This window comes from Drosophila montana, unplaced genomic scaffold, assembly GCF_035044405.1.
Source record: "Drosophila montana isolate Dmon_TW-CO22-7 unplaced genomic scaffold, ASM3504440v1 contig_3733_1, whole genome shotgun sequence".
Lineage (NCBI taxonomy): Eukaryota > Metazoa > Arthropoda > Insecta > Diptera > Drosophilidae > Drosophila > Drosophila montana.
In genome coordinates, this window is record NW_026998620.1 from 10222466 (window position 1) to 10240233 (window position 17768).

Consider the following 17768-nt stretch of genomic DNA (forward strand, 5'->3'; position numbering starts at 1 on the left):
TAAGATTCTGCGAACAGCAACCCAACAACAACAACAACATCTGCAACAACAACAACCTGAGCAACAACAACTGCAACAAAAAGCAGAGCAACAACAATTTAATGCCAGTTGCAGTGATTTTGTTAACGTAACCGCTTTGACGCACCCAAACCAAATCCTTGCCATTGTAAATAATACGCTACTACACTCTACTACCACAACAACAACAACAACTTTTAATAACAACAACAACGAAAGCCACTCAAATTTGTTGCTGAGCAAGTCAAAATTCGCATCAATGAGCAGCATTTCATGTGTACAGCCGATTCCCCCCACAGCTTGTGGCACGCAAGTGAGGGTTGCTGCTGCCACGCCGTCAACTAACCCCCAATTCAGCCCCCACATAAAATCAGCCCCAGCCGCAGGCCCACCCCCACCGCTGCCACCCCGAATGAAAGTAAATGGCATAGCTGAAGCTGCAATACGCACACCCACAGCCCCAACCCCGTCCCCATCCGATTTGGCAACTGCCGCCGTTTTATCGATTGACCCAATTGCTGCAACGCAGTTTTCCATTTCGAATGCAACTGCCCCCAAACGTAGCCCCAACCCCAACCCAACTTCCTCTCCCACTCAGAGCAAATGCCGCTCTGTCGCGCTGAAGCGCAACAACAGCTATAGGCTGGCCAACGATGAGCTGAAGCTGGAAATGAATAAGGAAAACTGTTTGTCGTCGACGCCACCTTACGGTGCATTGCCCCCTATGTTGCATGCAACAAGTTCGCTGAAACTGCGCAACCTGAGCAATATGCAATTGGCGTCCACCACACCAAATTCGGGCTGCCCCGCTGAGCGCAAGATAGCCAAGTCCTTTGAGCGGCTGGTCGATGAGTTTTCGCTATCGACCACATGCATTGACTCCTCCTATTTGAAGAACAAATCGCTCGAGAACTTTGATGATTCACCCGCATTCCACACGACCAGCGTGCCAAACGAGGGCGAGCCGCCAGACAATGACACTGCCTGCGACTCGTCCGAGGAGGAGGAGGCGGATGAGTTGGTGGCGCCGCACATGCAGTTGCCACCCATACCTCACAGCAGATACCACAAATCGTTCGTGGAGAGCGTCTTGCTGCGACCCTTTAAAATCATTCTGCCCAATGAGGATAACGGCGCTAGACGCCAACGCCTCCTGCAAAAGTTTGAGGTTACGGAAATCTGGTAGCAGGGTGGCTCATTGGCTTGTCTTTAACTTGACCTTAAGTTAAAATATAGCAGCAGTTAGACCATTCCACTCGTGCCTCGTCTTGCCGCACGTTGTCAAGTGGGGGTCTTGAGCAAACAGCACACGTTAATTGTCTATCTTAGCCAGACCTATGCGGTCCTATGCCAGCCTTTTCTTAGTCTCAGTCTACACAGACTCCGTCTTTGTTTCGTACGTGTTCAATGGGCTAGTGTTGCCGGAAGCGAGTTTTTAACAGTGCCAGCCGCTGTTTAGTCACAGGTTCAATGCTCTATTCAACATCTTGACAGCCTACATAAAGATACTGAAAACTTCTCTAGGATTCCGCTTCTGCAGCCAACTTAACAAGCTTACTTAGTGGCCAGCTGCGGCCAACTTAAGACGTACGTTCAAAATACTAGTGCTGCCAGATCGTTGCAAATCGAGTTCGCCTTGCAACCGACTTGACTGTACACTTGAAATGCTAGCTATTCAATTTATTGAATTTAATAATTATCTAATGTTTGTTATTAACATATGTTTATTCAATCAGCAGCATGTTCTGCTAACTTTACATACATATATTTAATTTGCTCTGTTTTCCCGCCTTGGGAGCGTAAACAGTTTTTTGTATGATTTTCATTTGTTTAACTAACTGTTTTTTAACAATCACCTTTAATTAAGTGTTATGTGTGTGTACTTAAACTATGTGTTTTTTATATGTTTTAACTGTAACTAATTATAAAATACCTAAACTTATTCGTTCTATTAACATTACAACAACACATGTGTATTGTAAATTCTGTAAAGTTTTTTGCACCGATTATGTTTTGTTCCACAACAACAATTATCACAAATGTATGCATTAAGTATTCAATTTATGACAAATTATGACGCTAATTTTTTAAGACAACAAATTCAATTTAAATTTGAGTTGCTTGATTTTAATTTGATTCCGAACATTTTTACAAGCGTGCAAAAAACTTCTATTGCATAATTTATATTTAATATGTATGTGTGTATATATATTGTAGTAGTAGTAGTTTTTTGCACCTCGCCCAACTAACGCAACTTAACAGTTTGTAGTTTAAAAAATTAGCGCCTAGTTTGAAATGAAACGAGAACCTATTCACATTTAAGTACCTAGATAAGTAGAGCTCTTAAGTTCAATCACATTCCATACAAAACAAAAAGCCCACCGATCGTAAGTAAAGTTATGAAAATAAATTGAGAAAAAGAAACAAGAAATTCGCATCAATCATTGTATCATAAAAAGAAAATGAAAAGAAAAAAAGAAAAAATAATCATCCACTGCATAACATGGGCTAATGGGCACCATAGACACTGCACCCCCACCACCTACACCACCCCACTCCAACACCCAGCACGAGCACCACCATGCATTTCTGGGCACACCCATCCAACGCATCCATTGCACCACATATGTACATAACACATACGCTCCTGGGGACAAGCCAGACAGGTACAGTGAAGCGTCGACAGGTACGTACGGCTTGCGCTTGCTTGAATGCTTCTATAATTGAGGACTACTTTATTTTTGGGTAAACGCACTTTAAAAACGCCTACTAAAATAGCTCCATGTCCATTAACTGAGCTCAACTGATCGACATTTTGTGTATGGCCTTCTTTTCTTTTTCGTAGGGTATCAACGTTTCTCTAATATCTATGAGCAAGTGCAGCCAGCACAGTTGAATACACAGGCCACGGATGCCACGCCCTTTCAGCGCAATACGCCCGTTTATTGGACGCTGCAGAACCGGCGAAGCCAGCCGAAGCCGTTGTCCAGCGGCAATGTAACGTGCCGGGATGATCTGTATGCCACGCCCATACGACATGCTGAGCGTGTGGCGCGTGCCGCTGCCGCCACCGCATCCGCTTCGAATGCTGCCGCTGCAGCTGATGGCCGCAGCAATATATCGCCCATTGTGCCAAGGATTTGCAGCGGCAGCTTTCTGACCTCAACGCCCACGCGGTCGGAGACAAGCGTCTCGGAGAATATGCCGCCCATGAAACAGCCGGCGCGCAATTGGAACGACAACTCACCGGAACGGCTGAACACATGCGCGGATCGCATTGGTCAGACCAAGACGACGCTGATGGACTTCAAGAAGCTGTTGCTGGCCAAGTCCGCCAAGACGAGCCCCGTGCAGCGCAAAGTGTCCGCCGTGGAGCTGCTCAAGAAGTCGTCCGCGCCGCCGAGTAAACCGACTGCGTCAAGCCAAAAGGTGGCCACTGCGACGCCTGGTGCGTCTAAGCCAACGTTGAACTCCAGCTTAAAGCTGCTCGACCTGAGCGGCTCGCCAAAGACCTTTGCCAATCGCAGGATGCTGCGCCAGGGCCAATTCGGCTCACCCTCAAAGACTTTTGCGCCTAAGATACGCGGCCCTAATACCGCAGTTGCCTCCGTTCTGCCACGCACGGACATCATGACCACCACAATACCGGAGGGCAACAGCGATGAGGATCACTCCAATAATAGCGGTGGCTCGCGGGCCAGCTCCGAGGCGGATGAAACAGCGGCGTGTACTGTAGCTAATAGCACCAGTCCCAGCTCTGTGGCCGTCTCCAGTTTCGATTTAAAGCGCAATTTCTTTCTGCAGACCGATGAGAACAACTTTATGCGCGGCGAGCTGAAGCCCAGCTTTGGCCGGAGTGCCAGCGCCTCAGTTGGAGCAATTACCGTGGAGAGCAATAAATATGTGAGCGCGCCCACGTCACTGCCAGCATTCGAGACGGCGCTGTAAGGAGGCAGGGGCAACAAATGCGGGTCAAACCCGTCGCTGTTGGCCGGGGAGGCAGGGGATGGCCGTAACCCTATACATATGCATACACACATAAATACATAGATACATACTTATACATATACATATTCCATAAGGAAACGTAATTCGTGAAAAGCAATTGCATTTGGCGCTTCGCTCACTTCCCCAAACTCAAGGAAGGACACTGAAAAACGCATTTACTTATCTTATATAGAATGGAACGCGTCTATGTTCCGAGTCAAAATCGATGCTACTTTATGCAAAATTTACATATACTTATACATCTCTAGATACATATATAAAATAATTGATTGCTATATACAAAATATCCATTATACAGTAAATTGTATTTTTTAAATTGTGCTGCTTGTATAGACCGAAATATTTTATACACGAATCGTCAAATATTTATTTGTAATTTTACGTTATTTATTGCAATTAAATAATACCTTACATGCATCTGCTCTTTATTTTGTATGTCTATTCGATTAGGATGAAGCGCAAATAAATAAAATATCAAGCGAAGAAAACATATATACTTATTTATTTATCTGTATTTATTCATTTAAAACTAAATCCAACTACGGCCCACGCTGCCGGATCTGTGTTTGGACGAAGACTTGTCGCCGCCATTGTCCTTGCGGGTCATCACTGGCGAGCTGCCGGAGCCAATGTTGCGTATGAGTAACTTAAGCCCGCGTGCCTGCACTTCACTGGCTTGACCCACAATGCTCGCCTCGGAGGCAATAATACAAAAGTCATCGACTATGTGACCCGGTGGACTGATGTCGAAGGGCAAGATGTCGCTGAGGCTCTGTTGCTGCCGATAAGAGCTGCGACGTCGAGTGCCGCCGTCACCACCGCTTAGATTCTGTGAGCTAGATGCGCTGGCTAGCTGCTGCTGTTGCTCCTGCTGCAGCTGCAGTAGGCGTGCACGGAGACGTGTATTATCATCCTGTAGCCGCTGCATGTGCGCGGCCTCCTGCTCGGCGCGCACAAATGACGGCTGTGGCAGGCACTGATAAACAGTGGTCAGAAAGTTGCGCAACGACAGCAGCAAAGTGTCCTGCCACTGCTTGGTAAAGAAGAGTGCAAATGTGGGTGACTCCTCGGCATTCTTGCAGAACGAGAAGACTGTAAAATAATTCAAATGAAAATGTGGCTGAAGCCAAATGGATGCTCATCTTACAGAACCAGTCCTTCCACTCGCTCTGCTGATGCAGCTCGCTGGCCAATGTGTTAAAGAACTCCGATATCTTGTCCGATTTATTATTGCTGTACGCTGTCACCAGATAGTATTTGAGCAGGCTATTTTCCAGTTTCTTGACGGCTGTAATGCAGGTCAAAACATAATTGAAATGGAACATGAGGAGCCATTGTGTAGCTTGTAGCTTACCAACGGCATATGTGTGATCCAGCTTGCTGAACAGGTTGTTGTCCAAGTGCAGCCATAGACTGCGCAGCGCCTTGAGGTCCGACGCTTGCACAGCGGCATTAAAATGTTCTATTAATCGCTCCGCACGAAAATGTTGATCCTTTTCGTTGCGCTGCTCGACATCGAGAGCTTTCAGGGTGTTTGAATATCCCCGATACACTAAATACTCACGCAGCATGCTATCTAAATAAGCAACCTGGGCCATTTTTTGCGCTTAGATACGATAAATCAAAGCAGCGCTCAGTAATTATTTTTTTTATTTTTTTAAAAACAAATATCTATAATTTTGCAAGTGCTTGTTACTCAATTCGCTTTGTGGTTCCAAATTAACTGTATGATAAATACAATCTGAATGTGGATTTCGCCGTAAAGTATTTTTTAATGTTGTCAAATGGTCACACTTTTTTTTTTTACTTTTTTTCATAGTGTACTTTCAGCAAAACTTAGGTAGCATAGTTTTTGAATTGAAAAAAAAAACCAGTCACCCAAATTTTCTTAAGCAAAGGGAATAATGTTATGTCCTGGTGTTCAACTTCAACTTGGTATCGTATATTTTCAGGCTGCAAAACTATCGATAGCTGAAATACTATTTATTATTTTTATCTGTAAACTGGTCACACCGACATTTGTGTAGATATTTCTGCGTAATACTTTTGATAGTAACATTTTGATTATAGAAAACAAAGGGGAATCACGTTCAACGCATCAAAACGGAATAAATGCAGCTGGAAAAGCAACATTCGAAATATGAGTCGAAAGGGAACAAAAGATCAAAATGATATATCGCTAATCATTGGGACTTTACCGAAACGGCTACAGAACAAGTTCGCTGCAAGCTGCAGTCACAACAGCCACGCAGCAGAGGATGCTGAAAATACGGAACCTACGCCACCAGTCAGTACAAGGCCAGGTAATATAGATACATGAGTCACACTTAACCGCGCAACAATTAACAGTGGTTTCTATATATATTTATATGTATATTGTGTGTGTATACTGTGTGTTTTTGCGCGCGCGTGAATATCTTTTCAGTCAAAATTCTGAGCAAGCCGAAGGAAAATGCTGGAAATACGACAGGAATGTCCGCACCCGTTTTGGATACCAGCGGGTGTATCAGCTTGGAGAACAGATCAACCGAAGTGGGCATACCCGGCATACTGCGGGTAAATGCCAGTCCAGCAATAACAACAGCTGCATCCAGCGCGGACAGCGTGCGAACTGTGCATAGAACCCGTAGACGCAATCGTACGCGTTCGGCACGGATGCATGAACAAACCCCGTTGTCGCCACTGTCACGCGTACGTCTCACCACCGACCATCCGGCGTGGTTTGAGCAGCTACTGAATATGGCTAACGTCAAGATTATTGTGCAATTGTACGATCAACTAATGGTGCTGCAACAACGTAATCTAATTCTTATCGTAAGTATTTGCAGTTTTTATTGAAAGGATGATTCATCATGTGCTAATTATATTGCTTGTAGAACTGGAAGAACTTTTGCAGCTTGCATGGGCAGCTACAAGAGGCGTTTTGCTGTTTATTGCTGGAACAGTTGAAATTCGTGTGTGAACACAAAGTGGATGCATTTTTTTGGAAGCTTCTCTTTTACAATGTGCGGGAGTATCTAAAACGACAGCAAACGAATGTTGCCCAAAGGCACATTCTACTGCTCATCGAGCAGTCAATAAAGTTTTACCGAGCGCTCTTTGACAAGCTCATGGCCAAGTACATCTCCGCGCGCTGTGAAAGCGCAGTCAAGGTGGTCGCTCAACGTTTGCTCATCTGCTTGGGCGACTTGTCACGCTATCGCACGAACCACTTGCAATTAACGGACCTTACAGAGGCCTGCAAATACTACCAGCGGGCTCAGGAGCTTGTGCCTGGCAATGGAGCGCCCTACAACCAATTGGCCATTGTTGCTATTTATAGTGTAAGTAATTGTTTCTATAGTTGTGATTTTAATTAACTGACCAAACTGTCGTATACCTCTTCCACAGCACAAACGCTTCGATGCTGTGTATTATTATATGCGCAGCCTATTAACATCCAATGCTATACAATCGGCCAAGGAGAGTTTACTTGATTTGTTTGATGAAATCCGCCGCAAATATGAGGAAACCGAAATGAAGCAATCTCCAATGCATTGTGCCGCCAGCAAGCCCAAAAAATCGAAGCAAATGCGCAGGGAAGTTTGGATTTATCCAGATGGCATAAGGCGTTTGCATCGAACCGATGTCAAAGCCAAAGCGAAGAACAGGCCAACTATAACCGAAGTAAATCGCTACGATGAAATGTCAGCAGAGGATTTGCTACCACGCGTTGTGTCGCTGTACCTGTATCTAGTGGGCAAACTTTTTACAGCCACTGAGTAAGCATAAAAAATGAATTAATCTAACGTTGATTGCAGCTCTTTTTGTCATCTGCAGCATTGAGTGTATGTACCAGCAGCTGGGAAAGCTGCAAGTTCAACTCGGTGCGGCTCTCAAGTATGACAATCTCGTGTCGCGCACCAAACTTATGAAAATGGTGGCACTAAATGTGTTTGTGTTGGAGCATAACAAGCTAAAAAGTAAACACTGATAGCTCTTATCAGCAGAGTAATTAAAACGTTGCTTTTTTTTTAGTTAATCGTCGTGAAATGCGTTATCATAGCTTCAACTTTGCCAATGCATTGTTTGGTCTAATGCTGAGCAGGGCTAACGAACTACTTGCCAGCCTCACGGAGGAGTCAGCCGATCTAGAATGCTTCACAGATGAAGAGTATGTGAAAACTGTGGAGTTATGACCTAGTATTAAACGTTGTTCCTTTACAGATTAACACGCATCAACACTTATCTGCAGTTTGTGAAGATCTATACACATTGGCTGACCATCAATGTGAAACTTTGGGAGCCTGTGCGCACGGAAGAGTAAGTTTTGAACTCTATTAGCATTTGTTTTTAATACTAGATTTTCATCTTATAGCCACTCTTTTATTGACTGCTGGGCGGAGCTGCAAATTCTTTTTGATCACCTTGAAATCATATACAACAAACTGGATACAGACACAGATATTAGATTTACCAATGTCGCGTTGGATGAGGACGTTATGCTTAGCGGTTTTGAGCCATTGGGTCGTGATGTGGTCAGCAGAGAATGCTGCCATCGTAGTTCCGAGCGTGTGCAGTTTGTGGAACGCATACGACAAATATTGCTGTTCCAGGAGATTTACATACAGCATCAGGAAGCATTGCAGCTGCCGCTAAATGCGAGCTTCACAATCGAGGATTTAAACACCGCTATGCAAGTGGCACTTAATGACTTTAATGTGGAAAGCTGTGTTGTATCTACGTCTGCAGAGAGTTGCACATCCGAGCCAAGACTAGAAGAAGTAGACGCACATTGCTCGACGAGCGCCAATGCGGATGTGTCGCAACTGTGCAAATTGAAGAAACAACTCGAGGCAAAAGCCAAAGTCAAGCAGATTTGCAGTAGCAAGTTGGAGGAAATTCTGAAATTAGTTGATTCCAAATTGTACATTGAGGTGCGTCCGCGTTACCTCTTGCCCGACACCAATTGCTTTATCGATTGTCTCGAGGATATTGAAAAACTATCTATGGAATTTAAGCGCTATACGATTATTATACCGCTGACGGTGGTAAAAGAGCTTGACGGACTATCTAAGGGTGTCAAGTTGGATTCGTATCGCAGCTCTAAGCAGACGCAACGCATTCATCATTTTGATGAAGTATCATCGCGTGCCAAAAAGTCGCTGGAGTTCATTAGATCGGCCAAAAATAATGTTAAGTATGGAAATGCTTACCTAATTAAGTTGCAGTTCATTTTATAAATGCTTTACTGTTTTCTTTTAGATGTGCTACAACAAAAGGATCTGTTATTAATGCTTCGTTGTTTGCACTCGTTGAGGAGGAGTACGCCTCCAATGATGACAAGATTCTGGCAACAGCTGTTGCTGTTTCCAAGAACGCCAGCTCTGAGCAATGCAGAGGTATAACGCTTCCTTTTATAGACTAATTAGACCTTAATTAGATGAAATATACTCTTATAGATGGCAAGTGCTTTATTCAAACGGAACTGGTGCTCATCACCACCGATCGGAATCTGCGCGTAAAGGCATTGGCGCGCAATCTGGCAGTTAGCGCCTTGGATGAGTTTTTGCAATGGGCCAAGGACTGTCGTGAATCAACCTGAGCGCCAACATTGAGGGAAAATTGCGATACCGTGCTGACAATTGTATCAGGTTCATCCACCTGCGTATGCATGCTGTGAAGAGCGAGCTTGTACATTCATATTACCATCATTAGACATATTTGACTATGTATGTTGCGGCCAACAGCCGTAGCACACGTAAACATGGGACGTGGCTCTGCGCTTCAAGTTGGAGCATAGTTATGTGCTGGTTTTGTTCGCGTGAGGCTTTTGCCAAATCGATTCGGCTTGAAATATTTGGCCGACAGACATATCAACATTTGCTTTCCAAATTTTTACATACATTTGTGATTTGCGTTATAACAATAAAATAAAAATTGAAGGGTTGTATAATCAAATTTGTTGTTAATATATCGGCTTAAGTTGGGGTTTTTGCCTTTTGCCAATCATTCAATTTATAGAAGTATTTGTTAATTATTGACAGCAGTCGTTTTGAAACATATTTTAGAAACTCGATGATGCTTACTTGCATCTGCTAGGAATCTCGTTTTGTTTTTTCCATTCATTCAGGTTGGTTTGTAGCTTTAAATATAGTTTATTGAAAACTAAAATGTGTACATTAGTTTATATTTTGCTTTGCATTTTGTACCTAAAATATACTCTCTTTGATGTAGAAATATAAAAACTACGTGTTATATGCAAATCTAACAATCACATTTGATTTAAATCTAACTTTAAAAGCGAAAAAACAAAAACAAATTGCAGCTGATAGACTATAGAAACAACAACAACAACAGCGGCACAGCGATTATCCTATGTGGCATTTGATGCCCAATTCCAAATTTGTCTCAGTGATTTTTCAAATCAAATATTTCGCGCAATAATGGTTCCACCTGGGAAGGATTCACATTTAGGTAAACATTGATCATGAATTTATTCAGACGCTCCACATCCGAAATTTTTTGTATCAATCGAATAAACGCATTCTTTGCTTCACAGCCTGGATACACGCTCTCCAGATATCTTCGCAGAAGATAGTAATAGGAATTCTAAAAGAGAAGGGACTTGCGATTATTTAAAGGCTTGTGTTGAGGTATTATTAGGTATTTGTTACTTGGTCCAGCCTAATGGCGTCCTTGTGAATTAGGCGCGCTCGCGCCGGTGTAAAAAGCACAATGGCACACATTATTAGAATAATGTTTTCATCCATGCGCCATTTCTCATCAAAGGTGGTTATGAACTTCTGATGCTCTTCATAGACATTCCCTTTGGCAAACTTTAATAGATCGGTGCGTATATTGGCCATATTCTCTTTGGTGTGCGGCACCTGCAAGATGATTTATACGGTACACACTTATATTTATATATAAAATGCATATGTTACCTACCTTCCAAGCACATCGATCGTTGTCATAAATAATCACTGAACGCATTATCATCATTTCGGTGCAGCCACCTTTGAGTAATGCCACCTGATCCTCTTGGCACATGTCACGGAATGCACTGATCTTCTTGGCCATCTTAATAAGACGCTTTATAGCCACCGCCGTCAGATTGATGAGCTGTAGCAGCTTTGGACTTTGTCGCGCATCGTCGGGCTGTGGGTTGTAAAGGAAATTGATAACATTAATTATCACACCAATCGCGTTTGTCTCTCAAATATGAGGGCCGCCGCTTATCAGAGCGCTGTACACCTGTGGGCTCCACATTTTTCGAAATGTATCATTTTTCCTAATTAGCAGCACAAAATGTGCTAATCGAAACGGAACAGCAGTGGTAAACAGTCAATACAATGGCCATAAAGGCTGCCACACAAAACAAGAAATTTGTTTTGACGCTCCAGCCGCTGGGGGGTTATTTATGTGCGCCTGCTATGGCTGGTGATAGTACCGTAATGTTGTTTACGTGGAACTGATAAAGCTATCAATGGTGTTGGGATTCAGACGATTGTGGTGCGTGTTGCTAATATCCGTGTATGTCTGGCCTGGCTCAGCAACAGGTGTGTGCATTTCCATTGCGACATTATTTTATGCTTTTTGTTTACATTGAACAGGGTATACGTGCTAGGCACACAGAAACTGTAAGATGCACTGACTCATTCGCCAGGTGCTAACTGTCTATCGCGATTGAGTGTGCCCGATTAGATAAGCGACCGTGCAGGTGTGAGTGTAAATTTGGATTTTACTGAAAATAAGAAATAGGCGGTCACCTTAATGCGCTCGTCGTTCATCATCAAGGCACTGAGATCTTCATCAACTGGATCGTAGAGGGCCTCACTGGCGAGTCGCAGCTCGCGCAGCTTCATCTGTTCAGCCTCGTTCAGGTCGCGCTCCATAAATATGCTCGAGGGTGCGCAAATGGGCTGCTGTTGTTGTAGATGTTCCTGTCTGGATGTCTTACAGCCACCGTACGCCTGGCCCATATAGGATGACGGTATGCCGCCAGCATCATGATACATTTCATTTTTAATGCGAGAAGCAGGCGTCTGTAAACTGTTGAATGCCTGATACTCGAGGCGTATGACTTCCGAGAGCACAGACTCTATCGAATTGATACTGACGCCCCCATCCAAGCTGAACTCATCATTGTAGTTGGGTTGATTAAAGCTTTTCACATCGAAATCTGGCGAATTGACTATATAAGGCAAAGGTTGGCTACCCGATGTGCTGGGCAGCTCGTCTGGCGTATGGTTCGTACTGGGTGACTGATAGTGCAAGTCAATGGGAATATTACTAGCTGGGCTGGCAATGCTGCTTAATGGCGAGGTGACCACAGTTTCTCCTGTGTTTATGCTGCTTATGCTGCTCCCCGATGGACTGCCGTGCAGCATTGTTTGAATGACAGTATCCACGCGGACATTTTGAGACTGTTTTTCGCTCTGTTGGTAATGGCCCAACTCTGGCTCCTCAGAATCGTTGGCCTCAACCTGCATTGGCTTCCGGCCAGTTTCTGTTGTCGTGTTTGTGCCATTGAAGATGCGGTTTAGCATTTTAAGAGCCTCTGCAGGTGTATTCATAAATTTGTTCATTATGTCAATGGCATTCTCCGGGGACCTCATCAGATTCTGCATAAACTCGACCACATCTTTGGGCGAATCAACAATCTTAGAAATGATCTCAAGGCCATCCGTCGGTGAGCTCATAAACTTAGTGAATACTGTTAAAGCGTTGAAAGGCGAGTTCATAATTTTGCTTATGATTTTAAGTGCGTCACCTGTAAATAGTTACAGCATTAATACTTTATAAAAATTATGTAGTTTGATTTTAAGTATCTTCACCTGGATAGTCGATTAAATGTGACACAAGCTTTAAGGCATCTTTTTGTGATTCAATTATCTTCGCCATAACTGAGATAGCCTCCTTTTGGGTACGCATAAGCCTATTGATAGCTTGGCATGCGCGATCTGGATCAGCTACTATCTCATCAACTAATTTATCGGCCGTCATTAATAGCGGATTAGTTTCCGCTAGCCGGTCAGTCGGTGGTTTGTTTGTGGTTGAGCTAGTGGGTCCCATGGGCATACCATTGGCATTGGCGCCACTGTCAGGTGAACCACAGCTTTGGGAATCTTGCGAGCCACCGTACATGTCCAAATTACAGCTGCTATCGGCAACAGCACCAGCTACTTTGTTGTCATCCGCATCTGCGTCCGCAACGGATCCGCCATGCTCCATCATGCGGCGCTTAGCGCGATTGTTTTCTATCTTTCGACGCTTGATTAGCTTGTCCTCCTCGGACATAATGTTCTCGCTTTTCATGCCAATGTCCAGGCACTTTTTCAGACGGCACTTCTGGCAGAAACGGCGGGTGACCACGGTAATCTCGCAGTTCTGATTAAATGGGCAGGTGAACTGCTTTTTAGCCAGCGCATTGCGTCTAAAGAACGCCTTGCAGCTTTCGCAAGTAACAGCATTGAAATTATACCCAAGCGCCTTGTCGCCGCACACAGCACAGTTCTTAGGGGGTGACATATTGCCTAGCCCTACCTCTGCCTCTGCCACTGTCTCCCCAGCTTTCAATTAGAATTGTGATTGATTTTTTAATTGCTCTGCTTTGTTGTGGACTGGCCGCGAAAACTTGCCCAGCTTTTTTAATTCTATTTCTTGCAGCACTTATGGTTGATCGTGATCCTCCAGCATTTTCCTCTTTAGACGTCCTGTTTAATTGCACCGTTTGCCCCGCGAATTCAACACGTATAAATCAGCAAGTTTCGTTATCACCACATATTTTAATTAATGGGGCCCTCTTCTGTGTTGTGCTCGCACGGTGTTTGTGAAAGAGCCATTCTCCCATTATGTTGACACACAACTATCGATATATCCCAGCTGTGTGCGCGCAGTAAACGTGACTGGCAATATTTCTCCCGTTACCTGTGACTGCCAGAAACACCAGCAAATAATTGTAATTTTGGTGTGCTGAAAGAAAAAATTAAATAGAATGAATCGTGTGAAAACAAAACTTTCAAAAACCGGCGAAATTGTCGCGTACAGTGAGGGCGCCATTCGCAACAACATATCTGCGGTCGAGTATTGTCGCACCTCAATGGCCGCAATTTCGGGCTGCGCTGCTGGTAATTTATTAATTTATCATTAAATTACATTTGGGCTGTTGGTAATCTACAATTTACTTCTAGGTATCTTGGGACTGAGTGGAACCCTTGGCTTCTTATTTTACTTCTTGTCCGTTTTCGTGCTGTGGATTCTGGTACTGATGAAGTCGGGCACCCAATGGCGCAAGTATTTCATTAACCGGAAAAACCTATTGACGAATCAATTCATGGGCGGCCTTTGCACCTACGTGCTCTTTTGGACATTCTTGTATGGCATGGTTCATGTTTACTGAAAAACAGTGCATTTCCTCCATGCAAATAGACAAATAAACATAGCTTAAGGTTCGGAAAACTCGTTGTTTTCTATTTATAACTAGGTTTGTACGACGGAAGCAGCTGCTGCTGTTCCCGAACAGTCGCACCAAGGCGTTTTATTTGCATCACAATCAAGCAATATATTAAGAATCGTTACGTTTACGCCATCGATCAACAGGTCATGTACTTTAAGTATTTTGTAGTTGACGTTGTTCAATCCCGTGCTGTGGTCCCTTTTACGTGTCATCTCCTTTTGATTGAAACACTTTTGTGTGTCGCGTTTACGATGGTGGCGATTGTGTATATGGCTGTAAGGGAAAAATCTTTGCTAGAGCTGAATTTTGACTGCAACACTACTTGAAATACTACCTGAAAGTATCGTTGATGCCAGTCTTAATGTTTTGGGGACGTGTGACCTGTAAGCCAGCGTCCCTGATGCGTACAAAAAATTCGTCGTCCTCTAATCCCCATCCCCAGTATTGGTTTGACATGCCGTTCATCTGCTTAAAGTGCTCGCGACGCACTAATAAAATGCCGCCAACAAAGTTGTCGTAGTGGTACTTTGGATGTAGCTTAGGCCCAGCAATGTGCAGCGGTCCCAAGCTACTAGGATACTCGTATAACAAATCCTTGTTAAGTGGTAGCAAATCCACGTCATGCATGGCAATATAGTCGTAGACTTCGCTGGTGAAGTGGAATCCAACATTGATTAGTGAGGCGCGATTAAATCGGTATCTGTCCACTTGATTTAGCACAAATATATGATGCTCGACACCTTGCCGACGCAAAAACAGCGTCAGATGCGGCACGAATTGCAGCAACTCTTCGAATCGGTCTCGAAATGGCACCAAAACTGCCATTTTATGTGCCGATTTAGTAAATGTTTTCGTCTTTGTTTGCTCCTCGGCATTAGCCCTACTCAATGGGTTCTTTAGCGGGCATATACAGTCTAAAAATAAACATATGCCAATTTGTGCTTCGACATTAAATATTTATACTTTTACCTGAGCTGAGCGGCATGAAACTGAGCACTGCAATGCCGCCTAGACAGAAGGACAGGCCGCACACGAATAGCCAGTTAATTGTTGATATGTTGACCATTTTCATTTATGCTATTCTAATTCTAAATTTTTAGTTATGTGTCTTAACTACGTCACGCCATATAAAAGCAAAAATATTGGCTCTTGTTTAGGTGCCTGAATTATAATTGCTCAGCTGTTTTCGGCTGCCTTTGGTGATGGCAGTCTTTTCGATAACGAGAATGGTTACTCGACAAGAGTTATCGATAATAACTTGTAATATAGAATCAAAATATTTAAAATTTGCCGTTATTAAATGCTCTTCTTGAGCTTTGGTTAGCTTCCAACTCATTAATTTTATATGCTGACATCAGGTGTGGCGTCTAGAAACAACAAAAATTTTAAAAATTTGGAACAGACATGGAATTGATCAGCTTTGCCGTTATTAAACGCTCTTCTTGATGTTTGGTTAAAGTCCAGTTCATTAATTTTTTATGCTGACATCAGGCGAATCAAAAAAATCCAGTATGTACCTGAGAAAAATTCCTCTCTATTTTATTGTAAGGCGAAACAGTAGTCAAAGAAAAAAGCATTGTATCAAATGCTTCTCTATGTGCTTTATCATTTTAGGCGAGAATATAAAACTTCCCAGGTGTACATTTCAATAAAAAGCGTTGTATTTATTTATAAGATTACAAAGAAAGCTTGCATATAAATTACGATAATTACGGAAACACAAGAGCTGTTCTTAAAAGACATATAAAATAAATAAGTTCTACATTAAAATTTATTTATTTATTTTTATAGTTAAATACTTAAAAACTGTAACTATATTTAGAGATTATATAAATCTAATTGTTCAAATTTATTGTGTTTTAATAACGCTTCGAATTTTCAGCGTACCTCTAAAGCTCAAGCGACTGAAATTTCTGACATATGTATGTATATTGTTGTTACAGGGTTTGTGTTAATACCAAATCGGTATGCTGATATCTTAAAAAAAAAATGTACAAAATTATTGACTACTTCAATATCTACTGTTTTTGTGCACTTTTCAATCAGTCGAGCAATAGCAATAGCCTACAGTGGATTCGATTGCTTGTTTAGTTTCCGTTGTCAGTTGACTTTAAAAAACTCTCTAGTTAAATTACTTTTCTTTCCTACCACAGATGGATTTGTGCGTGGGTGGCGCAAATGCAATGACATAAACTTTAAATTCAATCCATTAAAAACTACGCAATTCGTGGTTCGCTTGTAAAATTGCTATAAAAACTAGTTTCGTTCGTTTCTTCATTTTACACATATTGTATATAAAAGTATAAAAGCTTGGGAAAGTTGATAGAAGATATCAATATCTCAACTCAATTGAACTGATCTGATTTGATCTCATTTTGCGCGTGTGTTAGGCGGATTTCGTTGCTCTTACAACAAAAGAAGACTAGAAGCAACAATAATACACAAAAAATAATAATGTTTAAAATAAGATGACTAAAATACTATAAAAGCGCATTGAAGAAAAGTATTGCTATTAAAACAAACAAAAAGAAACGGCATTTCCATAGTCAATCGTTGGGGCTTCGTAACGTCATTGATTGTGGAACCAAAATGTCGGGTTAGGTTTGAGTCTCCTGAAAGCGATCGCATTTTGTAGGGCCCCACAATGAACGACTTTACAAGGCGCATCGTACGCTGCTATGGTCTGTTATATGGGGTTGTTTCAAAATACATAAGTAATTCATTTTTAGTGAGCGCGTTCTAAATTAATTGCACCTATACTATGTATACAGTACAATATCACTGGTTGCTTCGTCACGTAACCTAATCCGAAACAAATTGAAAATCAATTGAAAAAGTGCGAATATCTATCGGCAAATCAAGGTTTACAAATTTTCATTCCATCTGATATTATTTGGATCTAATTAAGTGGGTCGCAATATTTTCACCAGTTTTGGCACCTTCGTTTTTTTTCTTTTTTTTTTTTCATATGTTCATTTTCTGGGTCTATTTCTGAGTCAATTTTTTTTTAATATTGTTCTTGCTCCTTTAAAAAACGTGAGGAATGCAGCTCTGTGGGTGCAATTTGGGCTGTTTGTTTGTCTGTTTTGTGATTGTTTGTTTGCTGTGCTTAAAAATTAGTTAAAATTATATTTAGTATGCATGGCTGGTGGTTCATCTTTTACGCCCAGACGCAACAGCAGCCATCACTTGCTGCATTGTTGGCTCCGGAACGCATTGCTGTGGGTCGCATTTCATCTTGCCATCGCCACCACAACTGAAATTCAATGAAGAGTACATAAGTGGAATTCTATTTGGATAA

The 17768-nt window shown here is 42.5% G+C and overlaps 8 protein-coding genes across 10 annotated transcripts in view; 4 read left to right on the plus strand and 4 right to left on the minus strand.

Annotated features, from left to right (window-relative positions):
• Positions 1-4443, plus strand: part of gukh (GUK-holder) — a 43825-nt gene extending 39382 nt beyond the window's left edge. Inside the window, exon 6 of one of the 2 annotated variants that reach the window (XM_064695054.1) lies at positions 2864-4443. In XM_064695054.1, the coding sequence (XP_064551124.1) occupies positions 2864-3966 (1103 nt within the window). In that variant the 3' untranslated portion in view covers positions 3967-4443. The remainder of the gene's footprint in view (positions 1-2863) is intronic. The other variant, XM_064695055.1, reaches the window with a different exon arrangement.
• On the plus strand, positions 6-2857 carry LOC135437192 (uncharacterized). The gene has a single exon (XM_064695064.1). It carries the CDS (start codon positions 278-280, stop codon positions 1202-1204), a length of 927 nt encoding a protein of 308 aa, XP_064551134.1. The 5' UTR covers positions 6-277; the 3' UTR covers positions 1205-2857.
• Positions 4444-4493: 50 nt separating the features above from the next.
• Positions 4494-5780, minus strand: LOC135437190 (WD repeat-containing protein 91). The gene is made up of 3 exons (XM_064695062.1): positions 5381-5780; positions 5174-5314; positions 4494-5118 (listed from the first exon to the last, which is right to left on the minus strand). The coding sequence occupies exons 1-3, from the start codon at positions 5622-5624 to the stop codon at positions 4556-4558; spliced, it is 948 nt and encodes a 315-aa protein (XP_064551132.1). The 5' UTR covers positions 5625-5780; the 3' UTR covers positions 4494-4555.
• Smg6 lies at positions 5666-9966 on the plus strand. Of its 2 annotated transcripts, XM_064695056.1 has the most exons (11): positions 5666-5785; positions 6097-6329; positions 6452-6840; positions 6903-7349; positions 7417-7787; positions 7846-7988; positions 8044-8179; positions 8233-8328; positions 8384-9205; positions 9271-9407; positions 9468-9966. In XM_064695056.1, exons 1-11 carry the CDS (start codon positions 5772-5774, stop codon positions 9608-9610), a joined length of 2931 nt encoding a protein of 976 aa, XP_064551126.1. In that variant the 5' UTR covers positions 5666-5771; the 3' UTR covers positions 9611-9966. The 2 variants fall into 2 exon arrangements, with proteins under 2 accessions (XP_064551126.1, XP_064551127.1); XM_064695057.1 differs by lacking the exon at positions 5666-5785 and having other exon boundaries at positions 6047-6329.
• A 177-nt stretch (positions 9967-10143) lies between these two features.
• Hr96 (Nuclear hormone receptor HR96) lies at positions 10144-13862 on the minus strand. The gene is made up of 5 exons (XM_064695059.1): positions 12846-13862; positions 11778-12781; positions 10957-11166; positions 10683-10895; positions 10144-10617 (listed from the first exon to the last, which is right to left on the minus strand). Exons 1-5 carry the CDS (start codon positions 13537-13539, stop codon positions 10417-10419), a joined length of 2322 nt encoding a protein of 773 aa, XP_064551129.1. The 5' UTR covers positions 13540-13862; the 3' UTR covers positions 10144-10416.
• Positions 13863-13920: 58 nt separating this feature from the next.
• EMC6 (ER membrane protein complex subunit 6) lies at positions 13921-14469 on the plus strand. Its single transcript, XM_064695068.1, has 2 exons — positions 13921-14138; positions 14202-14469. Exons 1-2 carry the CDS (start codon positions 14006-14008, stop codon positions 14408-14410), a joined length of 342 nt encoding a protein of 113 aa, XP_064551138.1. The 5' UTR covers positions 13921-14005; the 3' UTR covers positions 14411-14469.
• Positions 14455-15649, minus strand: beta4GalT7 (beta-1,4-galactosyltransferase 7). The gene is made up of 3 exons (XM_064695063.1): positions 15437-15649; positions 14802-15381; positions 14455-14740 (listed from the first exon to the last, which is right to left on the minus strand). The coding sequence occupies exons 1-3, from the start codon at positions 15537-15539 to the stop codon at positions 14491-14493; spliced, it is 933 nt and encodes a 310-aa protein (XP_064551133.1). The 5' UTR covers positions 15540-15649; the 3' UTR covers positions 14455-14490.
• A 457-nt stretch (positions 15650-16106) lies between these two features.
• tnc (tenectin) overlaps positions 16107-17768 on the minus strand; it is a 39238-nt gene continuing 37576 nt past the window's right edge. Inside the window, exon 7 of the mRNA XM_064695052.1 lies at positions 16107-17723. Coding sequence (XP_064551122.1) covers positions 17621-17723 — 103 coding nt within the window. The 3' untranslated portion in view covers positions 16107-17620. The remainder of the gene's footprint in view (positions 17724-17768) is intronic.